Raw genomic sequence first — 27,473 nt, 5'->3', positions numbered from 1 at the left:
ATTACGTAGACGGAATTTTGGGACTCAAATAGTAAATTATTATAAATATAGTTTAGTCAGTATATTTTGAAGCAAGGTAGAAGCCGTAGCCAGCCAGCGCAGTTCCTTCCTTTCAATCCAGCATGGAACCTGCCGAGTTGGAAAAGTATTCGAAGCACGTGGAAAAAGCTGTAAGTTTTTGTTATTTTCCTCAAAGTGCATCAGTTGTACCGACCTCGGAACGTTACTGAGTCATTCTGTATTCATTATGATTTACTTGTTGGTACATTAATAACGTATTTACTTATATTGGTGCCAGCCGGTGATCGGACATGGGGTTTGTTTTGTTGGTTCTCGACTTGAGCGTGGCATTGTGAAAGTGATGCAAGCTTGCGAACTTATGAACTGTATTTAAAGTGAAGAAATGAGCAAGTCGGGCAGAAGTAAGCACACTTTATATCCCTCGAAAACCTCGCACAGGAGGCGGAAGCAGAGGTAATCGCACTCGAGATAAAGAAACTTCAGGATACGGACGGTCTCGTCGATGACATCTCAGCCTCTCCCGAATTGGCTGCCCTTCGAGCTGAGAATGCCAAGCTCAAATACAGGCTACAGATACTCAAGAGGGTAAGTTTTTGAGCTTTCGCCCTGCGGGGGTAAGTGGCTACGCTCGTCTTGTGGAAAGTTGTTGGTTTGTCAAAATGGTTTTTTTTTTTGACACTCTCAGTTTAGCATGTGAACAAAGGTAATTCGCTTTTTCACGCCGTATACTAGATCGTTTATATGACCTCTCATTGCGGAAACTGGATTTGAATGGCTTGACGATTGTATGACAAACTGGTATGAATTCTTGCAGTGCTTATACGTACTTTCGGCGTTACGGTCATTTTCTTCTGTACTGTATAGTAAATTTGAACAGGCAGCGACGGTACAAGGAAGTGTTGTCACGCTGTCTGCTCCAAAGAGAAGAGACAAGGTGTAATCATGGAGGCCGCGCCCTGTTGCGCGAGAATAAGTTACTCTGACTGGCTTCTGCAGAGCGTTGAAGAGGAGGAGGCCAAAGGACGCAAGTTTATGGAAAGTCCCCGGGACACCTTGCTGAAGCTATTTGTTCACGCTGTCCGGACAGCTTTCCCGGAAATTGAAGACCCGTTTGTGCCTGTGCTGCCCAGCAGCAATGAGAAGTTCGGTGACTATCAGTGCAACGCCGCGATGCCGCTGTCACAGGTGAGTTTTCGCCACTCCTCTGGGTAAATTGGGGCTATATTTGTGAGCAAAGCTAGAGTGGTTCGTACTAATGATGCAGTATGGAGGCAAAAAAGGGAAGACATTTATTCTGTATGTGTACTCTATTAACGCTGTGACTAAAATGGTGTACTCGGTGGGAGTGGTATGATAAGTTGTCGTACCTTTTAGCCTTATTAGGAACAGATTATCACATTTAGTTGCTTGTGGGTAAACATAGTAAAAGCAAAATCTGCCAGCCATTGTGGGCACATTAGCTTGTCCCGAATAGGGTTTTAATGTGTAAGCATTACTTGTACCATTATGAGAAAAGCCAGCGGCATGGTTCGTTGATGTTATCTTCGTAAGATGGTTAAAATCCGAGTGATGCCAAGAAGAAAATAGTGACATCATCAAGCAGTCGTATAACGCACTCAGCAAACCGAGCATCCAAAATGCATCTCTGGATGCATCGGGACATATCCGTGGCCGAGGCCATGCCACCTCAGATGAACGTATACATGTTTTTTTTTCTATATATACTTATAATTTCATGTGGCGGCAGCTTTCCTGACTTTCGTATCTAGACTGGGATGCAACCTTTTGTCGTACAGCGTTCTGGGTGATGCCATGCTCATTTCTCATTGCGTATAGCATATGTCTGCTTGTCAAGTTGGAGGTCAGCTTGCGACAGAGATTTGAACTGACATCACATGTGCTTACATCGGTGTGCACTCAAACTGAGGTTTTGGTGATTACGGCTCTCAGACGCTGCGCCAAGCATGGCAGCCTATGTTGAAAAATGTACACACACACACACACACACACACACACACACACACACACACACACACACACACACACACACACACACACACACACACACGCACGCACACACACAACACACACACACACACACACACACACACACACAACACACACACACACACACACACACACACACACACACACACACACACACACACGGAACTGTAATGCTCTTTATGCAGGGCTTGAGGGGGACTGCACCTGTGCAGGAGGAGTTAATGGTGGAAAAAATGTGCAGACGTTGTGATGAGACCAGACACACAAAATTTTCGCATGAATGCTTTTTTCTTCGCAATGCTATGCTAGGCAATAGTGCTAAGCAATAGAATGCCTGAATTGCTGCATGGAACTCACGTATGCCGGTTGAATTACAATTGAATTTTTCCCCACGCTGTTTCAACTTCGACAGCCAAATGGTGGCTGTGACAGAATAGATGATTTGGAGTCGTGTAAACCATGCAAAAACCGCAATACAATCTCGGCTTTTTCTTCTTATGCGAAAGCAGCTCCATACTAAAGTTTTTGTATGCCCCACTTGATCTTGAATCATCTGTTATGCGACAAAGCTGCATGAGAGAAAAAAATAAAAGTTCAATTGTAAAATATTTAGTACCTTGTAGCAGAGCCGATGCTTTCTAACATGCAGTGCATCATTCCAGAGAAAAAAACAACAAACATTTGGTGTCTTTACTCCTTGAAGTGGAATATTTTGTCAGTGTTTGGGACAAGGAGTTGAAATTTTACTTGCTCTTGTACATTAGAACATGCCTTTTTTTAGTTGCCTACCTCTTGGCCATCTTGGTGGAGCGTGAAGTGTCTATTTCACTTGCGGGGGATGCTTCTCCATTCTGTTCATCACCTTTGATCAGTTTACGTCAAGGATGACAATTGGAGTTGAATGCAGTGGCTTTGAACAGTAAAACTGCTGCTGAGAAAAGTTTTTAGTGGGAAATGGTTATAAGAAGTGTAATGCATTGGCTGTTTTAGGCACTGAAGAAGGCAGGGAAGCCCATGTCGCCCATTGAAGTGGCCAAGCGCATCCTAGCCGAGCTTCCTGCCAGTGAAGTGATTGGCGAGACCTCACTGGCTGGACCCGGCTTCATCAATGTGACACTAAATCCAACCTATGTGGCATCGTCTGTGCATCGCATCCTGACGGAGGGGGTCTTGCCTCCACCCCAAGCGGGGCCCAAGAAGCGAGTGATCGTCGACTTCTCGTCCCCGAACATTGCGAAGCAGATGCACGTGGGCCACCTCAGGTGGGTTGCCTATAAGATGCACTGCCAGTTTGTACGTATAGCAATGCAGAATAGATGAGAAACAAAGAGCACTTCTAAACATTGATGTTATCTAGGTATCTTTGACGAATTGCATGATGTAATGAGATAAATATATAAATTTTTAATTGTTCAAAGGAGTTTGTGCAGTAAACTTTCATCTTGAACAAAATGATCAACAAATAGGATTTCTGTAAACAAAGTTTTGTCTTTGACACCCCTCTATCTCATCTATTTTTGCTTTCTTTTTCTATCATAAATGTGTCAATTTGGTAAGCTTTGGTTTTAAAAACTGCATGCTTCGAATTTGCTCTTATGTCTTTCTCTTAAAATAGAAACTTTTTTTTTCTTTCTTCTTTTTCTTTTCCATTTTGTTCATTTTCATTTATTTAGCATGGCATGATACTCCCAGTGAAGCTTATGATGTCGGATGAGGCATTTATGCATACTCGCATTCCTTCCTGCAATTGGTAGCCTTGTGAACCATCACTTGGATGAGGTGTGTGTGTTTTTATCTGTGGGTTGTTAGATTGGAGCTAAAAGGTCAGATGTGAAGAAGTTAACAGTAGCAAGATAGTAGGAGAAGCTTCCACTGGATTGGAGCTCACTCTGTTGTTCTAAGCGTATTTTAGCCGTAAAGTGCAACTCACAAATTGTTCCAGCAGGTGTGTATTCTGTGCAATGCATGTGTAAGCTGTATCTTAGAGTGTTGTCAGTAGTGCCAGCTATAGTTTGTGGGCTAGTCCATTATCTTTGGGCTTATTTCTTAATCTTTTCCTTAAGGGTTATCTTTGTCTTTTTTGTTTGTTATGCCTGCAGGTCGACCATAATTGGTGAGAGCATTTGCCGATTACTGGAATTTGTGGGACACGATGTCTTGCGGCTCAACCACGTTGGAGACTGGGGCACACAGTTTGGCATGTTGATAGCGCACCTGCAGGACCGCTTCCCCGATTACCTCGTACACTCGCCACCCATCGGGGACCTGCAGGCCTTTTATAAGGTGATTTTCACGTGTATAAGTGTAGTCAGTGAACTGATGAGTATGGACGCGAGCAGGTTAAGCATTGGTGTTGGTGCACGCTAGCAAGCAAAGACAGCTTAATCAGAGGACTACAAATTATGAGACTTTTTATGCAATGCGACCATCCAAGCATAGAATTGAAAAAAAAATATGACTTACCGGGTAAGTTGAAGCTTGCACTACAGAATTTATCACTTGTATATATAGTTCCTGCTCTTCACATTTTCACAGTACTCCTTGTCATTGTCACTTCACTGTGGCTGAGATTATTGTTGGCTCAAAAGGAAGCCTTTTACAGTGTCACTGTGTTGCTTTTTTTACTGTTGTTAGGTCGTTCACCTTCCTTGCACTCTTGCTGAATAACATTAAAAATGTGCAGCCTGTGTCAGAAGAAGTCCTCTCTGCTTTTTTGTCCAGAGCTTAGTTACATGCTACTAGAGTGGCAATGTATGACTGCAGTAAACACTATCACTTGTATATTTTTTGATATAGGCTGGGCCTCACAAACCTTGTATAATGGTATATTCTTGGTGCTCTTGTATTTGAACTTGCATGAAAATCTTTCTACAAGTTTAATTTATCCAAGAAAATGATTCCGGGAACACTCGCACAATTACTGTGATGAGCTAAGATTATGTGGCCCTTCTGTGCACATTTCATCTGAACTTGAATTATTTTGTAGCGTAAATCTGGGCATGCATAGACTGATGGTGTGTTGTTAGTTGAGTGGACCGTATTAGGGCGGTTGCAAAAGGCGCTTATGGTCTGCTATCATCTTCATACCTTTACACGCAGGAATCAAAAGTGCGGTTTGACTCGGATGAAGAATTTAAGAAACGCGCCTACGCATGTGTCGTTAAATTGCAATCACATGACCAGGACATGATCTCGGCATGGAAGCTGATCTGCGACGTCTCGAGGAAAGGTAAAGCGTGCTAAGGGATCACTTACATTCTCTTTTTGCTGTGGTAATGACACATTTCTCAGTTGTGTACCGTTATTGTTATGAAGGCCTGCGAGGAGGAAATCAGAGAAACAGTAGAAACACTGATTACTTCTCCACCTTGCCTGGTTCCCTTATGCCTGTCACGCTAGACGCCCACCTCAGATGGATGAGCATTTGTGCATGACAGTGTGTGTTGCTTGGCCGCAAACATTAGACTCATGTCCTTGTCTGACATGCGCCTACCCTACACTTCATCATTGTATGTGAATGCCTAGGCCACTCGAGATTTTTTTCTTTATAGGCAGTGAATTCAATCCAAATCGTGGAAACATCTTTCACTATATGATTATCCCATTCCTGTAGCCTGAAGTTACAGGTTTCTGAACATTTTGCAGCTTACTGAGCATTTAACAGCTGGCAGTGAAGACAGAGGTGTTGTGTTATAATGCTCACATTTGACGACCTAACCTAGCCTAACTTTAGACTCATGAATTCCCTAGCATTTAGCTGTCTGTAAGTGGTACAGAGAGTTTGTCTTACGCTCCTTGTCTGGCCTTTAGGCTTTGGCTGCTCCCTTCAGCATGGTTATCTCAAATTAACTTTAATTGATCCAATTGATAGTAGCACATGCTTTTTTTTTTGATGCCACTTTTTGTGGGATGCCGTGTTTCCCTCTCAATGGGGATTCTATTCTTTATTGTTACATTAGTTTTCTTAAAGATGCACCTTGTGCATTATTTATGGTGGGGCCTTGTGCCTCTGGGTGGACTGGTTCAGGCAAATTAATGGCTTTCTTTTTTTTTTTCCAGAATTCCAAACCATTTATGAACGTCTGGATACAACACTGATTGAGAGAGGGGAGTCCTTCTACCAGGAAATGATGGGAGAAGTAGTGAAAGACCTAACTGAGCGAGGTGAGAACTTTTGTGAGCTGTGCACTCAGACTCAAATGTCCCTTTCAGACACGCATTATGTTCTACCACTAACACAAAAAAAAAAAAAAAAAAAAAAACCCCGACAAAAAAATGCAAACGCGTGTGTATTTAGACCTCATATACTTGTCACGAAAAACATCGTAAAGAATGTGAACGCTTTCCTGGTTATACAGAGATGCTCCCCAGCTGTCCCAATCATGTATGTTGCCATGAAGTTATTTTAATTTGATTTCAATCACAAGCTGGACACAGACCCAATTTTTCGAAACCGGTGGACAGTGACACTCTGTGACGAAAACGTAGACAGAGGTAAATAACATAGAATCCTAAACGACTGCGACATAATGCCAGCAGAGGACAGAGCAATGACAACACAGGATAGCTCATCATATCTGTATCGATTATGAGCCCCCAAAAAGTTCTGCAGTTCTGCTCACTTGCCATTCACAGCTCTTTACAGTGTCTGCATTAATTGATGCGTGTTACTACTAGTTCATTTCGCATTGATTCCGCGATCAATGTGATTTGAAGCACAGCCTGACGCATCATTGTATTGTAGACTTCTGCCAACAGCAAAACAGGTCACAATGTTGAGTTACACGGCTTTTCTCGTGATGAAGCTTGGTGCAAGGCTTGGCTTTGAGTGCGCGCCCGGACACATAGAATGGACTGCGAAAAAGGGGGGAAGAATTTGCTCTATTCATTTTACGAGGACTTGTACAATTTGAACTCTGTGTACAGTAGTGCATTTCGAACTGTCGACGATGAAACAGTCATGCTCGAAGCCAGTCGCCTTGCATATTCTCTAACCACTGGTGAGCAGAGGACACATGTGCGAGAAATTGACCAGCACACCACATCGTTTGCTACTCTACAATGAAGCCAGAGCATGGCGAACATCAAAACTATGATTCAAAGTGTGAAGAGGACGTCTCGGCAGTGTTGCTGCCAGAAATACGCGAGTTTTTGTTTGATAGCACGTCAGAATGTGAAGCTTTTGTACTGTGATAGTCAGCACTTCAGCCATCGACATGCACCAGTGCGTTGTGCGACGAAGACAAAGAAGAAGTACGCTGGGCTCGCCGTTGCAAGGTCCTCTCCTCATAGCTCTCCATCTGAGCGTCAATAAACGCCCTATTACAATTGGTGGAGGTGCTGGGTACGATCCCATCCAAACTGGAACTGCGAAGCCGTACACTACCCTCTACAACCGCCATGCAAGACGAGTCCACTTCTACGCTGCCGGCCGTTCCACCCACGATCATGTGTTCTGGCGTCGTGCGCCAGCGTGACCCTTGCCTCTTCAGTGGCACGGCCGACCAAGATGTCGACGACTGGCTGTCATCGTATGAAAGAGTAAGCAGCTACAACAAGTGGGATGACTCATACAAGCTCAGTAACGTCATATTCTATCTGACGGACGTGGCGAACCTCTGGTTTCGGAACCATGAGGCTGACCTGTCATCTTGGTCGACATTTAAAAAGAATTTCGCGGAAGTGTTCGGCCGCCCGGCAGTGCGTAAGCTTCGTGCCGAACAACGTTTGCACGATCGTGTTCAGCGCGCTGATGAGACCTTTACCAGCTACATAGAAGACGTCGTTGATCTCTGCAAACGAGTCGACCTGGCCATGCCGGAAGCGAACAAAATCCGCTACATCCTCGAGGGTATTTCTGAGGACGCCTTCCAGATGCTGGTAGCGAAAGATCCCACCAGCGTTAGTGAACTCGTGAAGCTTTGCCAGAGCTACGACGAGCTCCGCAAGCGGCGCGCTTCTAGGCGCCGCTCCAGTGTGTGCGACGAAGGCGTATCCTCATTAGCCCTGGGTGGTTCGCCAACTTCTGAAGGGAGCCCACTGAATCAACAGATCAAAGATTTTATTCGTGAAGAGGTTGCACGTCAAATCTCACTCCTTCCCCATTTTCAAGACTCGGGCCGCCTCGTTCCTGAACTGGCTCCATCTTTGGCCCCTACTATACGCCGTGTCGTGCAAGAACACGTCGCTGATGTCTTGCCGTCCAACCCCGTGCTGCCGCCTGTGACGGCACCTCTCACGTATGCCCAAGTAACGGCTAGGCCACCACCTTCGCCCACGTCTGGCTCCTATGTGCAGGTCCCTGCCTACCGTTCACCGCCGCATGCTGAGCCTTCGTTCCAAGCCCCACCCTCAAGGTTCCGCCCACATCCTATGAAACCTTGGCGTACTACGGACAACCTTCCGATTTGCTATGCCTGCGGTCGGCCGGGCCATGTTGCACGCCTTTGTCGCCAGCGCCTCCAACCTCCACAGCCTGACATTCGACTTTACTCGTACGATACCGACTCACGCTCGCAAATGATTCCGCCCGGTTCTCAATTTGTCTCACAAGATCGCCAAACCTATGCCACTCGTCGATCACATTCTCCTCGGCGCCGATCGCTTTCTCCAATGCTGCGACGTTCTACTAGCACCGTTGAGGGAAACTAACAGCCGCAGTTCCGGGGACAAGAACTGCGCTTGTTTCGAATTCCTCAAGTCCTCCGTGTCGTCCCGCTAATGTTATCAAAGTTTCTGTAGAAGGCGCCACAGTTCTCGCTCTCGTCGATACCGGTGCAGCCGTCTCCGTCATCAGTGAAGTGCTCTGCCGTCGAATTCGCAAAGTGACCACTCCGATTTCCGACTTTTCGCTCCGCACCGCCTCATCACAGCACATTCACCCCTCCGCATTTTGCACAGCCTGTGTGCTCATTCAAGACGTCTTGTACCCCATCGAGTTTATTGTTCTGCTGAACTGCTCGCATGATATCATCCTCGGATACGATTTTCTATCGATTCATCAAGCCGTTATTGACTGTGCTCGTGTGACTGTGTGTGAAAATGTACTGTGATAGTCAGCACTTCAGCCATCGACATGCACCAGTGCATTGTGCGACGAAGACAAAGAAGAAGTACGCTGGGCTCGCCGTTGCAAGGTCCTCTCCTCATAGCTCTCCATCTGAGCGTCAATAAACGCCCTATTACACTTTTGAAGGTTTTTAGCAAAAAAAGGAAAGTGTTGCTGCCCTGTCTGTGTGAGAGTTTTCTTTTTTTTTTTGAGCGTGGGTGTTGCCTCTTTTTTTCTATTTCACACCGTATATGGAGTGCTCTCACAGGCTTGAAGCATTTTGCAATGGCCACGCAAGCATGTGTAGTCAAGTGCATAGTTGTATGGTTCTCTAATGCTTCGCCCCCATGATCCTAAGGCACTCTGAAACAGCTGCCGTGTTTCTCCGCTTCATGTAGCATCTCCGTGAAATCAGCTTCTTACATTGGCACTTGTTCTCATTTTATTTTTTTTACACTTCGCCTCGTTGCACAGGGGAACTGCAGAGAAGCCACCAAGATGGTTGAGGGCCGCTCAATTTCATTCTTTCATGTTGCGCACTGTTAATTGTGGCCCGCTAACATGTTGTTAGCATATGTGCAGTTAGTTGGTCACGAAACTTATTATATGACCACAATTTGCTGAATATTTAACCCTGGTAGCTGGAAAATAGTGCTATCTAGGAACATATTAACCAGAAGGAAAAATGGTAACTTTTATGGGAGATTTTTACTGCCAGTGGTTTCAAGCATATGAACTAGGAACATATCAATGAGGTTTTGGCTGCATGTGCTTTTTTTTTAATTTCTTTTGGTATCGTGGTCCTCTTCAAACTGTTGGCCATGATATTTTGTGCATGGGAGGCCCACCACCTGCTTCCTTGTGCTGCTACTCAAGGCATGCGACGCAGCAATTCCATGCTAGAATGTGCGTTTACATCACAGGCTGCACGGGGCCTTTTCCTTTGCTAAACAGTGTCGCTGCCTTAACTGAAAATTCTTGCATTTACCTGTTCACCAGAGAAGCATCGTTAGATGGGCTTTGGCTACAAGGGACATGTGGGAAAGTTCATGCTGGCTGGTCATGTGCCACTTGTAGTTATGTGATTTGGCTGAGCTTGATTGTACAGTTTTTGTGGACACCGCATTGCCCACAAGGGAAGAAATGCTGAAGGTGTGGCCACTATATCGCAAGTATATCAGCCATGCTTTGTCCGATTTTCTGTGTAGGCTTCTTGGAGGAAGACGAAGGTCGCAAAGTGATGTTTGCTGATGGTATGTCGGTGCCACTGACGATTGTCAAGAGTGATGGGGGCTACACATACGACACATCCGACATGGCTGCACTCAGGCATCGGGTGCAGCAGGAGAAAGCAGATTGGATTGTATATGTTGTGGATGCTGGTCAGGTGCGTTACTGTATACATAGCTACATAAGTGAAATCTCATTGATACCATCTTGCTTAATTTAATGTGTTTTTGGCATTTTTGTTTTGTTGCTAACACAGCATCCTATGGGAGCAATGCAGTTTCATATGGCTGATGTGATCACATGTCCATGTGGGTTTGGATATAAATGATCATGAAAGTATCGGAAACTCGCGTGGTTTCTGATTTTGCTCTGAAAGCCAGTGAAAAAGTTCTAGTGGGAGGCGATAACAGCCGTGGTAATTGCAGCGTTATTGGCCTGTGTTTTACGTGATACCGTATTTACTCACATAATGCCCCCCTCCATTTTTGCTGAGAATTTACTTTTTATTTTTGTAGCGCATATACCTCAGTTTCAAGCCTTTGTTGTGGCCCACAAAACCGACCTCGGTAAGGTGTCAAGATGTTGCGTGCTGAGATCTTTTCACGAGACCTCGTGCAGGATGACGCTCTCAGCAAAAGTGTTAGAGCACAAAGATGTGGAGTTAAGTGATGAAACTACCACTCACTTCTAATGGTTTCAGAAAAGTTTGCTTCCAGACATTTAGCAACAAAAAGTCCAGTCCAATATGTTCTCTGCCAAGTATGTTTCATATGCAACTTTTTGGAGCCTGTTTTACATAATGCATTTTAATTTTCGATGTCCGTGAGAGTTGTATCATTGAGATCCCATTATACATACTATGTTTTTGGTGTAGTAACGTAGCTGAACTGCTTCTTTTTCTGCTGTTGTTGATTGAAGATAAAAATCACAAAGGGATGTTTGTTTGGAATAAATATGAGGTGCTCTGTACATTCTGCACAAGGAATGTTGGTCTGTTTTGGAAATGGCAGCACCAGATTGGATATCGAACAAGAAAAAAGATGCATAAATTCTGATGATCGCGCTGCCCAGACGAAGAGAAGTCCACTTATCGAAATGTTGGCTCGAATTGCGAACTGAGGCTTCCACCCCCCCCTACCCTTGTTCAGTGCTCTTTTATATATGAATTCTGTTTGTTGCACAATAACTCACCACCATCACACCTTTTTTGAGTCACTGAAATGTGCTGTCACCAGATGAGAATTTACTTTTGCGCCTCCCCGAGCTGTTGCCCTTGACACCTCACATAACCTCGTGGTCAGTTCTGTCGAGGTTATTGGTCAAGCAGCACTTCTTGAGATGACTGCTTAGCCAATTTATGGGTAGTGGCTTTGTGAGGGGTTCTAGTGCGAACATTCATTTTTGAACTGTTTTGTTGAATCGAAAACAATCACTGTGCTATGAGGAAGTACAGTCGAACCCGGTTATATCGAACCCGGATATATCGAATTTTGGTTATGTCGAACTCACGGAATATCCCCTTGAAAATCCCATGTAAAAGTATAGGAAAGCCGCGTCATATCTCGAACTCAATTTCGCCGGTCGTTCGATATATCGAACTCTGCACTACGCACTCGAAAGTGTGCCTTCCCCAAAGACGATCGCATCACTCTTGGCCATTTGCCGCGTGACGTTTTCAAGCCACGCGCGGAAGGAATGAGAAGGGACAGTTCTGGACAGCGCCGCGCCCATTCGCCAAAGGCGCGCGCATCTGCAGTTGTCGTTTCCCGCACGCCAACACATGACGTTTGCAAGCCATGTGCGTGGGTGTGCCCATTCTTTTGCCCAGCTCTCTCCTTCAGCACGCGCTACGCATGCGCCAAGCCAGCTCAGCCCGTTTTCAGACAGACGTGGGACGCTTTCTCCAACGTGTGTTGCGAACCCTCTGCGCGCGGCGGCTGACGTGGCTATGGCGCCTGCGGACGTTAAGAAGCAACAGCTCTTTCTTTTTTTTTTTTTTTTTTGCGAGAGTCGTTCTTTCTTATCGTTGTGCTGTACGCGCGACGTAGTGTAAGATATGGCGGCTGCGGACGTTAAGAAGCGGCAGGCTTTTTTTTTTTTTTTGGCGGGAGCCGTTTATTTTTGCATGTATGAATCAAGGGAAGCACGCCGTCAGCTGCTGCGATCATGACGCCCGCCCCAAGCGCGGCGAGATAAATCGAACCGGATTTGTGCAATCAAGCCATCACGGGCATTCTGCCAAGTTCACACTCCCCGCCACCGGAGGAGCTATAAAAAGATAAACGCGCCCTGACGTTATCACTGCAACATCTTGGCACGCTGCCAAGAAATGAGCTGTGGATGCCACGACCGAAACGGAGTGACGCGCGCCATCGGCATGCAAGCGAAAACGCTCGCGATTTTCTGCCGCAGCGACACAGAAACCTTGTTTTGAGCTGCCGTGGTGGCTCGAGCGGCGAGCGGGACGCAGTTCCAAGAAGTTGGAAATTTTTCACTCTGTCGCTGCCGCTCGTCGCTGAGATCGCTCAATCGCTTGCATGTGAGCGAGCTGGCCTTAAAGCATTTTTTTTTTTTTTCAAATTCTCGGGCGCAAAAGTGGAGAGAGGGTTCATTATGCGAGTGGGTTGATTACGCGGCAAATACGGTATCGTTTTTCGCATCGTAAGTGCCGTCACAAGCCAATTTCTGTATATCGAATTATCAATATATCGAACTTTTTCGCGATCCCCTTCGAGTTCGATATATCCGGTTTCGACTGTATTGGGTCTTGCTTTCTGGTAGGAGATGGGTTGGTAGCATTGCTATTCTGTAAGCAGAATAGCAATGCTAAGATGCTATTCTGTAAGATGGCAGGTCTAGTATTGCATTGTAAGTAGTTACAACAATCTCATGAGCACATGGACTGGAGCATGTTTTTATTTTACTATCAGATCATTGCTAAACATGTGAGTCTTCTCTGTGGCGATGTGTCGCATCAAATTATCAAATGTCGCATTAGTTGAGGCTCACAAGTTTTCACGGCACTGTCCAACCAGGCCTGTGGCAATGGACGTAGTTGTATTCTAGTAGTTGTAGTTATCGCCAAGAAAAATGTACTACACTCTTACTGTTTATCTCTGCATGTACAGTTTTATTAGGCAAATGTGTTTGCACTCTATGGTTTCAGGCGCAACATTTCAACACCGTCTTTGCGTGTGGGCACAAAGCGGGCTATGTGGATACTTCCAAGGTGCGGCTAGACCACTGCTGCTTTGGTGTCGTGCTGGGCGAGGACAAGTGAGTGGTGGCGCTCATGTGCTGCAAGCGCTGTGCTTTGTATTGTAGCTGTGTTGAAGATAATGGTGCAGGGACAATAGGACGTGCTGGAATTGTTGCATCATTGTTTGCATTCATTGAATGCTGTAAACAGCACCCACGATACGGATGCCGTTGTGGAGAAATTCTTGTTTCGCTGGACTCTTGTGACTCTACTGTCAAGTTTACCTGCAAAAGCTGCCCTGCTGCAGGCTGTCCTTGTCACTCAAACAAAATGTACAACACGTAATTCAAAGTTCTGGTGGTGTTTATGGGGTCGAGCATCCTAGGGCAACTGAGGCTGACAGGTGCCGCAGTAAAGGATAATTTACGGATTATGTCGACTACCTGGGGTTCTTCGTTTACTAAAAGAATGTGGATGCCTTGCATTTCGCCTGGTATGTGGCTGGTAGGACCCATGTCCCCTGGCTTGCAGTTTATCACCTTTCTTTGTAACGGTGGCCATACCATTTGCGAAAGAATGCTGCTTTTCTGAATTTCCTGTGTGTTTCAGTTTTACGCTGCACAGTGCGGCAGCACGCGAGACAGTTGATGTTACGCATTCTCATATTTCATCCTCACTTGCCACACTGCTCTCCTATTTTGACGGCACCTCGCATCTTATTGAAATAGTGTTAAAAAAGGAATAAATCAGTCATGACAGGCAAAGAGTTTACTTGAGCACGCATAGTTACTCCAGTTTCGAAGTGGTGTTGCTAGACTATTTCATTTTACAGAATTTCTTATCTAATCCAGGCACTGCTCTAGGTAAAAATCACGTAGTGTATTTACAATCTTGGGACACGAGGCAGGTATTCAGTTTGATTTAGTGTTGTCACTTTAATGTGTCTGTCTTCTTGTTCAGTCTGTTTACTCCCAGAAATTTCTGCAAACCTCGAAGTTGCTAATGTAAGGAAAGTAAAAACAATTGTATTTTTTCGGTACTTGCATATGGGGCAGGAACGTTTGAGGCTAACAAAAAGAGTTCATCTTAAATTGAGGACCACGCACAGAGCTATGGAACAAAATATGGTACATGTAATGTTACAAGGCAGGAAGCGTCAGAGAACAATTATGAGTTAATTACATTCTAGTAGAAATCGAGAAGAATAACTGGGCATGGGCAGGTCATGCAGAGCAAAGGCAAGATAACCGATAGTTTCTAAAGGTGACACAATTGAATTCAAGGGAAGGCAAGCATAGCAGGGTGTGGCAGAAAGTTACGTGGGCAAATAAGATTTAAGAAGTTTGCAGGGATGAAATGGATGCAGCTGACAGAGGATGGGTGCATTTGAGGGATATAGGAGAGGCCTTTGCCCTGCAGTGGGTTAGTCAGGTTGGTGATAATTATGAGGATGTCAGTAAACAAGGTATTCTTTTATATATATATATTTTATATTGTCACATAGTTCTAAAAGAGAGTCACACAGTCCTCAGAGAGGAATGGTCCAATACCTGGATTCAGGCAAGCACAGTCAGCAAACGCGGCCGCAGAACGCTAGCACGAGTCCGACGTCATCGTCTTTTCCGGAGAGCCGTGCGCCATCTGGCAACGCTAGGTGGCAATATATATATGTATATATATATATATATATATATATATATATATATATATATATATATATATATATATATATATATATATATATATATATATATACATGGTTTGCTTGTTACTAATGGGCCAGAGTTAAATTCATACAGGATGTCACACAACTTTCCCGATTATCTATTTTATTCCAACAGTTTCGGACGGTGGACGGTCCACCGTCCGAAACTGTTGGAATAAAATAGATAATCGGGAAAGTAGTGTGACATCCTGTTTATATATATATATATATATATATATATATATATATATATATATATATATATATATATATTGGACTAATTGTTCTTTGGGAATATTTTAATTTACAGTCTAGAGCACAACTGTATTATGTGTTGCTAGTGTCATAGTGGGTTTTCTGGCATGTTGTGTGCAGGAAAAAGTTCAAAACTCGCTCTGGTGACACCGTGAAGCTGGCTGATCTGCTTGATGAAGGGTTACAACGGTCGCTGCAAAAGCTGCATGAAAAGGAGCGTGAAAAGGTAATTGATGCTGAGCTGAGTGGTTTGATAATGCTAGTCATTATAAGTTATTGAGGTAGTATTCATGAGGCTGTGACAGCTTTGTTTGTTACTTCAGTCTCATTTTTGGATAGTTAAAGACTTAGCTAAACCATAGTTACGAATTTTCATGTGACAAGCATTTGCTTTTAATACTTGGAGACTTTTTTGATCATAATGGTTTTTCAGGTTTCAGACAGAAGCAGTCTGCAGAGTGTTAAGCATGCAGTAATTGTTGCAATCTGACCAAAAGCTAATGCTAATTCTAATATGCGGCAGTTAAATGTTGGAGGGGCAAACGGATGTTAAGCAGTCTCACATTCCATGTGAAATTGTGTACGGGTCACACTTCTTACGAGATTTTGTTGATGTCGTTCTTAAATGGAAGCTCTATTTCTTGTGCTCAGCTTTTCTATGACAAATGATCAAGGTTATGCATACCCCATTTGTACAGTGACCCGTTTTTAGCAATAAACTAATTAGCATGGCAGAATTAGTGATTACACATTGAAAGTCTGGATAAACAATCGCCAGCCGCGACTGCCCACAATAAAAAATTGATGTAATTTCACTGGCAGTTTTAACGAATTAAGGTCAAGGCGGGTGTACTTGTGCACAGTGATTTGACATTTGCCTGTGTTTCACTACTGATTCAGAAATGCACATCATATGCAAAGGCTGCGGCCGTCTTTGCGAGCATATGCCTTTCTTACCAGCTTTGCTGCTGAATGCTGTGCTTCATTAAATGGCGCCTTCGCTTTATTGTAATGTTTTGTTATTAAGTTGAAAGCCTTTCTAGGTTCATGGAACGAAATCCTGTGTGCGTGATTTGTCATTTTCTGCGAGATTCCGCGAGATGCGTTCTTGTCCAGCGTTCCTGCTGCCTGCAATCCCTCACTTGAACCGCGTGCTGAGGAACACCATGCAACAGAAGCGGTGGTGTAGCGACAGTGTGTGACAGATACTGCGCCTTTCTTTTTCTGTAAACCAATTATAATTATATGTAGCACTGCAATGAATGCGGATAAGAGGCAAATGATGAGAGGCAAATGACAGGAGTGAAAGGGTAGGCTTTCATCATTCTTCTCTGAAGAGACATATAAGAGGCCCTGTAATGTTTGTTTATGTAGTAACCTTCCATGGAATATGCCGCGGAAGGAATGATATACACATGTGGAATATATACGATAACTCTTTGCTAATTGGTTTTTCACATTTTTGTGCGGTAATTTTGGTAATTTTTATGTGGTAAGCAGTACCTACATGAGTGCAGCTCATACGTGAATGTATGCAATAAACTGCACTGCGTAGAGCTATGCAGTACACATGAAATGTTTTACCTGATAGTAATTTTCCTTGAAAAAAGGTGACTCAAACAAGCCTAAAAAAGTAAGAAAGGGTGAAGCTAATGGTTCCGAGTGATTTGGACGAAGTAATTGAAATAATGTGATGGTAAGATTATAAGTGCATGTAGTATTTTGTATTTTAAAAGGAGGAACTTTGATTGGCAAATAAATATTTATTGAAATGTTGTTGGCTTTTGTGCCCAAATGGCTGGTCTGTACACGCTCAGTTCGCTTAACTCAAAATAAATAAATAGAGGCTTCTCTCACATACTGATCTTGTTATTGTGAATTGATTCTAATTACCTAAGTAAGAAGACATGAATGGGAAAACGTGCACCTGGCACGGGTGAAGTAGCGTACACAGTGTTGTGGCTATGTGGCAAACTCTCTAGTAAAGGATGAACTTGAGTGCATGCAAGCACCGAAATAAAGTGCCAACACTTTTCAATTTTGATAATGTCCTTTGGGATAATGTGACAATATCTGCATTACCTATGGGCCCGGCCCGCACAACAGCGCCCGAAAGCGGCACTTGTTTACCAGTGGTATGCGAGCATTGGTCAGAAATGGCTGGCAGATCGGACTCTATGTGAAGCAAAAGCCCGTGGACTCCTGGACTAGTAGGGGACCACCCTGGAAGACTTTTTTTTTATTAAATAAAGTTGTTTCCATCTATCCATCCATTGAGGCATTGTACAGTGAAGGTGCATATAGCGCCACCACGCTGGCCCACACCTTTAAAACATTGACGGTGTTATGCTAGCACACTACCCATTATTCTAGTTCATTGCAGTGCTATATTGATAGCGCACAATGATGGTGCACTATGGAGGTTGTCCATATTTTTCCTTAATTAAGTTTGGTGTAGAACAGCTCGATAATACATTGCATAATGCACGTCCACCAGGTTCTGTCACCTGAAGAGCTGAAACGAGCTCAGGAAGCAGTGGCGTACGGGTGCATCAAGTATGCCGATCTCTCCCACAACCGCATCCACGAGTATGTCTTCTCATTTGACCGGGTAAGTTGAGCTTTCACATTTCAACCGTGCTTAGCACTGCTCTAGTCACCGAATTTCTTGCTTGGTATTCGCCATGCCGGCTTGCTCAATCCAATGGTAGGTGATACTTTGGCATCTGATGAGGGGTGGAAGAGATTGAGGTCGAACGCTCGCAATGTTGGCGCTGATGCTTAATTTTTGGTGAACGAGGCCTTATGAGGAAGCTGCTATAAAGCGAATTTTCTCTGGCTGCACAGAACTTCTCCAACATGCTACTGGTCATTGCCACCACTGTGCAGTACACAAAATAAATCTGTTCTGTAGTTCAGGTAAAGATTGTTTCTAATTTACTTAGCCTATTCTTTGTGGTGCAAATGATTATCTGTGAAACTGACTAATGCGGCAGGCAGATGGCCCAAATTGCAACTAGCTTTTGAAAAGAATGGATGATAGTACACAATTGTAACGCGATAGCTTCAAAAGCCTCATTCACTAGAAAATCCGGTGCGAGCGTTGTGAGCGAAAATCACGACAGATGGTAGCTGGCATAGCCACACACTGATTGGTGGTTGGGTTCCCTGACATTACGTTTGGCAGGAGTTGCCAGCTCGGGCCTCTCCTTTCATATGGGAGGGTGATATCAGAATCAGCCTGCCAGGACCCTTATATCCTGAGTGAGACATGTTATCCCTGGGACATGCAGGCACATTCAAATGGCTTGGTAAGAGCGGGGCCTTATATTTCAAGTGGTAGCCTGCACTATCACATCACACCCAGGCGGAGCTTAAGTGTCCCCCATAAATTTTGTTGTGCTTTACTGCTGACCCTGTATACAATGAACCAGAATATATATTGAATTGTCTCTTGCATCAAAGATTCAAAGAATTCCTGCAAACATATTATGCAAAATTAAGTGCTTTTATCTCTCTCCTGTAAGCAAAATATTTGATATACAGTCGAACCCAGATATATCGAACTCGAAGGGGATCGCGAAATAGTTCGATATATCGATAATTCGATATACAGAAATCTGCTTGTGATGGCACTTACGATGCGAAAAACGATACCGTATTTGTCGCGTAACCAGCCCACTCACATAATGAACCCACCCTCCACTTTTGCACCTGAGAATTTTGAAAAGAAAAAAAAAAAGCGTTAAGGCCAGCTCGCTCACATTCAAGCGATTGAGCGATCTCAGAGACGAGCAGCAGCGACAGAGCGAACAATTTCAAACTTGTTGGAACTGCATCCCTCTCGCCACTCGAGCCACCGGGGCAGCTTAAAACAAGGTTTCTGTGTCGCTGCGGCAGAAATTGCGAGTGTTTTCGCTTGCATGTCGATGGCGCGTGTCACTCCGTTTCGGTTGTCTCATTTACAGCTCATTTCTTGGCAGCGTGCCAAGATGGTGCGCAGCGATAACGTCGTCACGGCGTGTTTATCTTTTGCCAGCTCCTGTGGTGGCGGGGAGCGAACTTGACATAGTGCCCGTGATGGCTTGATTGCACAAGCCTGGTTCGATTTATCACGCCGCGCTTGGGGCAGACGCATGGTGGATTCGTTAATCCATACATGCAAGGATAAACGACTTCCGCCAAAAAGAAAAAAAGACAGCCTGCCTCTTCTTAACGTCCGCAGCCGTCATATCTTACGCTACTTCGCGCGTACAGCACAACGATAAGAATGAATGAATCTTGTAAAAAAAAGAGAGAGAGAGAGAGAGATCTGCCGCTTCTTAACGTCCGCAGGCGCCATAGCCACGTCAGCCACCGCGTGCAGAGGGTTCGCAACACACGCTGGAGAAAGCGTCGGACATCTGTCTTAAAACGGGCTGAGCCGGCTTGGCGCATGCGTAGCATGCTGAAGGAGAGAGATAGCTCGGCAAAAGGATGGGTACACCCATGCACATGGCTTGCAAACGTCATGTGCTGGCGCGCGGGAAACAATAACTGCAGATGCGCGCGCCTTTGGGGAACTGTCCTCTATCATTCCTTCCGCCCGTGGCTTGTAAACGTCTTGCGGCAAACGGCCAAGGGTGATGCGATCGTGGAAGGCACACTTTCCAGTGCCTGGTGCAGAGTTCGATATATCGAACGACCGGTGAAATTGAGTTCAATATATGACGCGGCTTTCCTATACTTTTACATGGGATTTTCAAGGGTATATTTCGTGAGTTCGTTATAACCAAATTTCGATATATCCGGGTTCAATATAACCGGGTTTGACTGTATTGATAAGTGCACCATGCTCCGCCAGTGGTGCTTGTCCTAATGGCATTTCTGCAGTCACATTTTGTGCACGAAGTAGTGTCGGCATGGGTTTGGGCACCTACCGGTTCGTTTCATCATGTGAGTGTGTGATGTGAGGAACATGGCACGTGATTGGCGGTTGCCTTCAGTCTGGTGACGCCGTTCTTTTTTTTTTTGCGACATGGCTGCCATGCAGTGAAGCCAGCATTCAACACAACGCTGGCAGTGCACTGAAGCTGGCCTAGCTAACTGAAGACTATCGGCAGCTCTCTTCAGGCATGCATCGCTCACCTTCTCACCGAGGGCGTCGCAAATACCACCTATGCCTTAATTTTAATGAAAAGTAATTGTGCTTATACTGCGCTGGCAACACGATTAGGCCTCTTACTCTAGGTAGTGTTTAGTTACAACGTGCCATCCGCAGTAGCTTCACTGCAAAGCAAGCTAGGCCTAGCAACACTCGACGAGTGGCTCACTTCCAGTATGCCGCCGGGCAAATTGTCGCTGTTGAAAATACTGTTACATTAGGCGGTGCGTGCATTGATATCTGCATAAGGACGGAAGAAGAATCTTGTGAGTTTTGTTGAAGACGACGTTAGAGCAGTGTCGGTTGGTGCCCGGTTGACGCTGCTGTTTTTCTGTGTGTTTTGTGCGGTGTCATCTTGGACTAATCTCTTGGCCTCACCTTGCCACGTATCAATACGTTCCTGCGTTGCACCATGCCGTTACTTCTAGATCGCAGGTGACCTTATTCATTGCCGCGTTTTATATATTTAATTATCAACATATTAGACTATTCCTGATTCCCTTTGAGTTTGATATTTCCGGGATCGGCTGTATCTGCTCAGCGATCGAAAATGAATAGTGAACTGAAGGGCAATAAACATTACCAGCTGCTGGAGAAGAAATACAAGCCAGTTTGTCAATGAATGGTTTTGCACCTTTGAAGCTTCTGCCAGCTAAGATCTCATTTTGTTTTTCGAGTTTCGTTTGTTGTTGTCGATAGTATTCTGTACCAATATTCAAGTTCACAACAATTGTAATGGTAGCTCTTGCAAGAGAAGCTAAGATGAAATAGCTTTCTGCAGGTGAAAAAGGAGGACATCAAAAAAAAAAAAAAAATGCAGCTTACGTTATTACTTGGGATGAAACAAATCAACATCTTCTGCTGATCATTCAGGTTATTTATCAAGGTTGCCTGATCAGGGTCTCTTATTGAACACATGTACTATATGTCAGAAGAAGAAGAAATGGACAGGGCATGTAATACAAAGAGAGGATAACCGATGGTTGAAAAGGATAACAAATTGGATTCCATGGGAACATAATTGTAGTAGGGGCCGGCAGAAATGTAGATGGGCAGATAAAGTTATGAAGTTCGCAGGGGTCAAGTGGATGCAGCTAGCACAGGACTGAGTTTAGCGGAGGAATATGGGAGAGGCCTTCACCCTGTAGTAGGTATAGTCCAGCTTATGATGATGATGATGACTGTAAGTCACGTCCAACATGAATGCATGCAGCCTTCAGAGTGAAATATGTACCCCCTGCATCGTCTGTAGCACTGTGGCTCGGCAGTTCGTGCACCGTCTATAGGGAACCAAAGCTGGAGTTTGCTCCGCGACGCCAGCGCTCGGTTTCCAGCGGAGCGGAGAGGAACTACAAAACCTACGCGCATTCGCGCCCGCGCTGCGCACGGCTGTCTGCGGAGTCTGCGCAGCCTGCTCGCTCGGGAGCGCGTGCTACGTTCAGCCGCGCGTGCACGCGGAGCGGGAGAAGGAGAGTGAGGACGAGGGGGGTTGGGGGCGCGTCTTCGCGCGCAAAGCCGGCACTCTTTGCCAGTGGGATTTCTTAATTTTGTTTTTTTCTGTGTCCCGGCTGACATAGAGGCTGGCTGGAGGCACGTTTTTTATCGGTGCTTTCGAAAGCAAGAAATTATGGTTAATTGATCGCCGGACATTGTTTTCAAAGAGCGCTTGTTGGCAGGCTCAGACAAAAAAAAAAAAAAAAAAAATGAACGCGAATTCGCTACTTGAAGGCGGGAGATAAACGATAGGTATCTTGAAGGACTTGAGGCCTCTGTCCATGTTCACAGAATGAAGGGTCCAGCCTTCTGGTTGAGAATAACCGATAGGCTTGTACTGCTTGTACACAGAGACGAGTGCTTCTTCCTTTCCCTTTGTGACTGGTCACTTGAAAGGGGCCTATTCAGCTCTTTGGGGACAAACGTTTTAGGCAGTGCTGCCGGCGCCGTGGGGCCTGTTTTCGGCGCGTTTAGGATGCGTTCCCTACAAAGGCACAAGGCATGCCGCCTTACCCTTTGGTTCCTGCCGGCACCGGCCAGGGGAAGTTCGCTGCTGCGGCGCTGCCGTTCGAAATCAATGACCTATCTACCTTTAACGATGAGGGGTTCCTAACGACTTGGGTCATTCCCCAGAAGCCGAGGCATGCCATTTTTTGCGGCAGTTTCCTCTCTACGAGACGAACAGCGAGGAAATGTCTGACGACTTTCCATGCAGACGGGGACATCTCTCCACGGAAACCTTTGTCTTCTTAATTCCACTGTTACGCTGCGCAATTCCTAGTTCAGTTATCTCTATAGCGAACGCGCATTTTTGAGCTCCCGAAGCAGGATCGCATGAGGATAGGATGATTGACATAAAGTGATCGCATTAATGACGAATATCTGTTTCTTGAGGCCGACTCGGTTCCACGATGGCTGCTTCGGCACCGCCAGTTAGAGAATTACGACACACGAACAGTACGAGATATCCCCAACCCCCCCCCCCCCCCCCCCAAAAAAAAAAAAAAAAGAAAGGCCCACAACCATCCCGTTACCGTTTCCACACAAGCTTCGCGAAAAAAGTGCGCCGTCATTTTTTTCATTCTAGTTCTTTTCTTTCTTTCTTCTTCCCCCCTCATTGTTAGAGCGCGACGGTGGCCACAATGCGGTCGGAGGAGGAGAGAAACAACCGAGCGCGCGCGCGCAAACACGTGCTAGAAAGCAGCGCGGAGCAGACGACAACATGCTTTTCTATGCGGCGGCTAGCAGACGACGCGGCCGGGCTGCGCGTAGATTTTGACGGGGTCTCCATGGAGGGCGCTGACGCACAGAGCGGCGCAGCGCCCCCTGGCCCAGGTTTTCTCCCCTATGCACGCCATTTTTTTTTTGTTTGTTATTTTGTCGGCTACCCAAAGAGTGAATCTGTGCTGAGCTCTTTCACTTTTAAATTGCAGCAAGAGACTTAACACAGAAAGCTAGGAGTGGAGTAGCAAAGCCAAAGGGTAGTAAAGGTCTACCGGCACTCATGTCAGCGATAACATCCCTCATGAGCCCAACGCAGCGCTGATAGTGATAAAGGGTAAAGCCGCTCGCTCGAGTTTTGCGTTTTGTTCTTTTTTTTTATCTCTCTGTTGGTGAAAGCGTCCCCCCCCCTTTTTTTCCCTCTCATTTTCCTTTTCACTGCCCATCTCTGTTCTGATATCTTCCCTGACCACCTCGACTGCTGACCTTGTACGAAGTTATCCATACGGTGACTCGTGATGTGCTCTGTATAATGGCTTATGTCGTAAAAAAAAATGTTTACTTCATTATCTGTTAATATGCGACAGCAAAGAGCCTCTTTGCATGCCCGCATGCATTTCCGAACACGTCTGAGTGCATCTGTATACTATACTGCCTCATTTGCCACTGCCACTTTCCTGTGGTGTCACACTGCATGTGACATCATGTGCCCTTGGTTGTCCTCAGGACGCCGCGTGCACCTTCTAGCTGTGCGACTGCTGGTCATTTGGTATGTTGTGGTAGCTTCACACTAGCTAATGGCGATTTCTTTATGACACCGTCACCATGGTAAAAGCTGGGTTTCTGTTCCTTTGGAGCTTCTATGGTTTGCATGAAACAGACTAGTATGTTGCTGGGTTTCAGTGTTGCGCATTTAATGTCTTTTTCAATTAGAGGTTATTAGATATGGGAACTGAGGTGCTTACAAGAAGTTACAATCAAGCGACATACTGTCGAGAAAATAAATGGGACAATTGATATTCTGACTGATTTATGTTTAGACGGTGCAGCATTTATATTGAGGACATCTTCATCTTTTTTACTTTTGCCTGAGCATTTGGTTTCCTTTTCCAGATGCTTGATGATAGGGGCAACACAGCTGCATATCTCCTTTATGCTCTGACAAGGATCAGGTAAGCAAGTTGTCCTACCAGCCTTACCTTTAGCCATTATGCTTTCCGCTCTCATTATTGAAGTTGCAGTTTTGATGATGATTGACATTGTCGATTAGAAGGTTAAGTAAAATTGACTAATCAGCATTTTTATTCTAAGGGGCGGCATGGTGGAAAGCAAACTCAGCTCCATATTATTTATTTTGACAATTTGAACCACATTGCTAATAAAATCGAGAAACATGGCTCACCTTTGGTGTTAACAGGATTCATTCAATTTTGCAATATAATATTGCCTCTTAATAAAAGGTTTGATTAGTTATTTATCTAATCACCATGCCCTGTCTTGTATGTGATGTCTGCCTTGCTACTACACCCACCTGTACAAACTACAGACATATCTTTCGTAGTTTTCAAAATACAAGTTTGTACATGGCTTCAAGAAAAATCACCCTTTATGTGGGTGCCTTAACTGCATGTGCAGTCATGGTGATTAGTTGCTACCAGACTCTCCTTCGGTGTTAAAAGTTACCCAACTTGAGGTGAATCTGTGCAGGTCAATAGCACGCAACGTGGGCTTGTCCCTCAATTCGCTGATGAGCGAAAATGTGACCGTGCCCGTGGAACATCCGAAGGAGCGCAAGCTGGCCAAGGCACTACTGCGCTTCCCAGAGGTGTTGGCCACCATGCTTGAAGAGCTGTACCTTCACCCACTGTGCGAGTACCTCTTCGAACTGTCCCAGACTTTCTCGGAGTTCTACGACAATTGCTACTGCATAGAGAAAGACCGCACCACGGGCAAGTGTTGTCTCCTACTGTTCTTTTCCGCATATGCGCAGAGCATGGCATTAGCATTACAGCTCTTTTGTGCGTACTTCCTGCTGCACTTAGGGCTTAATTTTAATTTGTTGGTAGTGAAATATCACTGATACAACCCTGCTTAGTGCGCTTTTGTGTGTCTGGTTGACGGCCTATAGAAATGATGCATTTTTAACGTTGGCGACCATCCGTCAGCGTTGCGAGCGAAAAATTACGAGCATGACGCTGGCAAGTGGTAGCCCACATGGCCAAGCACTAACTGGGCGTAGGATTGCCTGATGTTACGTTTGGCAGGAACTGCCAACTTTGGTCTCTCCTTTCACACGGGTGGGTGATATCAGAATCAGCCTGCCTGGACCCGTTCATTCACGTTACCCCTAGGCCATGCAGGCACGCTCATGTAGCTTGGTTAGGGCGGGCCGTTGTAGTATATGGGCTGGTAGCCTATGCTATCACATCATATCCTTGAAGGAGCATAGACACCAAATATTGGTGGCATTTTTTCTTCTTGTTAATGATGCGCAAGACATACATGTATATCGATCCGCACGCAGTTTTCGCCTACGACCGCTATACAATTCATAATTGAGTTTTCCTTTCTCACCAGTTTCGGTTTCAGCAGCTGAGAGATGACTGGGACGTCGTAATCAAGTCTAGGCCATGCGCGGCATGAAAAAACAGCGATGTAATCGCTGACTCTGCGCTTTTTGTAATTTGTGTCCTTGAGGCAGGCTGGCTTTAGTGTTCTGGTGAATTAAAATGACACAGGAACGATTATATCACTATTTTATTCATACCTCACGTGACCTAGACTTACTCAGTCACAGCCATCGCTCGGTTGTTGAAAGTGAAACCAAAACTGGTCAGAAAAAAATCTATTATAAATTATTCAGCTGTTGTAGGTGAATATCATGAGGTGGTCCGTGTACAGTAATGTCTTATGCATCAGTACAGAAGATAAAACACGAATCCAAAAATGACGTGTCTATGCTCCTTTAAAGGCGAAGCTTAAGCGTTCTCCATAATTTTTCGCACACCTAATGCGATAATATTTTCACATAGGTTTGGAGTATTGTAAAAATGTATGAAAAATTTGCGCGGTTCGAAATTCCACCCAAAAGACAGCGAGGAGATAGGGGGAGTACGGGTTACGAGGCATAGAGAGCATTTTGGCAAAGCTTTGTGGTTTCTTGGCTTTGCCAATGACCAACAAGTCTCACTTGTTCAAACCATCCATGTTTGTGCAGATCAGTAAAGAAGAGAAATTCAGGAAGTGCATTTTCCTAGTCAACCAGTGCGGCCAGATTGACTCATTCTAAGCCAGCTCAATATGAGGGCAGCGAGCCAAGCGATGCAGTGAAGCAAGTTACGCTTCTTCGTGGGAGAAAAGAAAATGTTGCGAAAGCTGCAGCCTAGCCAAGCTTTGCCGTCAGGTGGAAAGATTTGCCTGAAAGGCGTAAAATGTACAGATTTGTTATTTTTCAGTTTGCACAATATCTCATCGCTATAACCAATGACAATTTTATTTTCTTATTTAAAGTGGACCCAAATTTAGTGAAAAATATGAGTGGGGAATAGTATTATTCATTATTAACTACTATTTAGCTGTAATTTATGTGGTTTTCAGTGCAAATAAGTGAACCTGATGCTTTACAGGGCACTTTTTTTTTGTAGCTGTGGCCAATACAATCCCAGTGAAAATTTATTTTGCTCATTTCCCTCCTTTTACGTTTCATTATACAAGTTTGCTTGCTCTGCAGGTGAGGTCGTCAGCATCAACAAGGGACGCCTACTGTTGTGTGAAGCAACTGCAGCCATTATGACCAAAGGCTTTTTTATCCTTGGCATCAGGACTGTGGAGAAGATGTGAGAATAAAGGCCTCAAATTATTTGCTAAGGTTAATAAAGACAACTTTCAATCTCATGTGTTGAGGTTTAGGTTCATGCTTAACCTAAGCGGGTTAAGTAGTTAACCTCAGTATGCAGCTGTGGAGGCAAACAGCAGCTGAGGAACACTTAACTGTACAAGTCATGCACCAAATAAAATTTGCCAGTGAAGTGGTCTCAAGTTAAAAGACAATGCAGACAACTTTTTGACGATTCCCACAGGAGCATAGTGTACTGAAATCTTCCAGCAGCCACTTGCTCATCGCCAGAGTACAAAATATCACGCTCGTCTT

At 44.9% G+C, this 27,473-nt stretch overlaps 1 protein-coding gene across 1 annotated transcript; it reads left to right on the top strand.

Annotated features, from left to right (window-relative positions):
• Nucleotides 1–24: 24 nt before the first annotated feature.
• Nucleotides 25–27,217, top strand: ArgRS (arginine--tRNA ligase-like protein). The gene is made up of 14 exons (XM_084602078.1): nucleotides 25–170; nucleotides 460–606; nucleotides 1,018–1,206; nucleotides 3,019–3,290; nucleotides 4,128–4,311; nucleotides 5,128–5,257; nucleotides 6,088–6,192; nucleotides 10,285–10,463; nucleotides 13,473–13,582; nucleotides 15,586–15,691; nucleotides 17,963–18,076; nucleotides 24,437–24,495; nucleotides 25,031–25,272; nucleotides 27,054–27,217. The coding sequence occupies exons 1-14, from the start codon at nucleotides 123–125 to the stop codon at nucleotides 27,161–27,163; spliced, it is 1,995 nt and encodes a 664-aa protein (XP_084458204.1). The 5' UTR covers nucleotides 25–122; the 3' UTR covers nucleotides 27,164–27,217.
• Nucleotides 27,218–27,473: the final 256 nt, after the last annotated feature.

Source organism: Amblyomma maculatum, chromosome 4, assembly GCF_055883805.1.
Source record: "Amblyomma maculatum isolate TAMU_Amacu chromosome 4, ASM5588380v1, whole genome shotgun sequence".
Taxonomy (NCBI): Eukaryota; Metazoa; Arthropoda; class Arachnida; order Ixodida; family Ixodidae; genus Amblyomma; species Amblyomma maculatum.
This window is presented reverse-complemented; position numbering and strand designations above follow the sequence as displayed.

Coding starts and splice junctions, on each gene's coding strand:
- ArgRS (XM_084602078.1), top strand. CDS start 123: ATGGAACCTGCCGAGTTGGAAAAGTATTCGAAGCACGTGGAAAAAGCT. Junction 607..1,017: donor GGCTACAGATACTCAAGAGG/GTAAGTTTTTGA, acceptor TGGCTTCTGCAG/AGCGTTGAAGAGGAGGAGGC. Junction 6,193..10,284: donor GAAAGACCTAACTGAGCGAG/GTGAGAACTTTT, acceptor TTTTCTGTGTAG/GCTTCTTGGAGGAAGACGAA.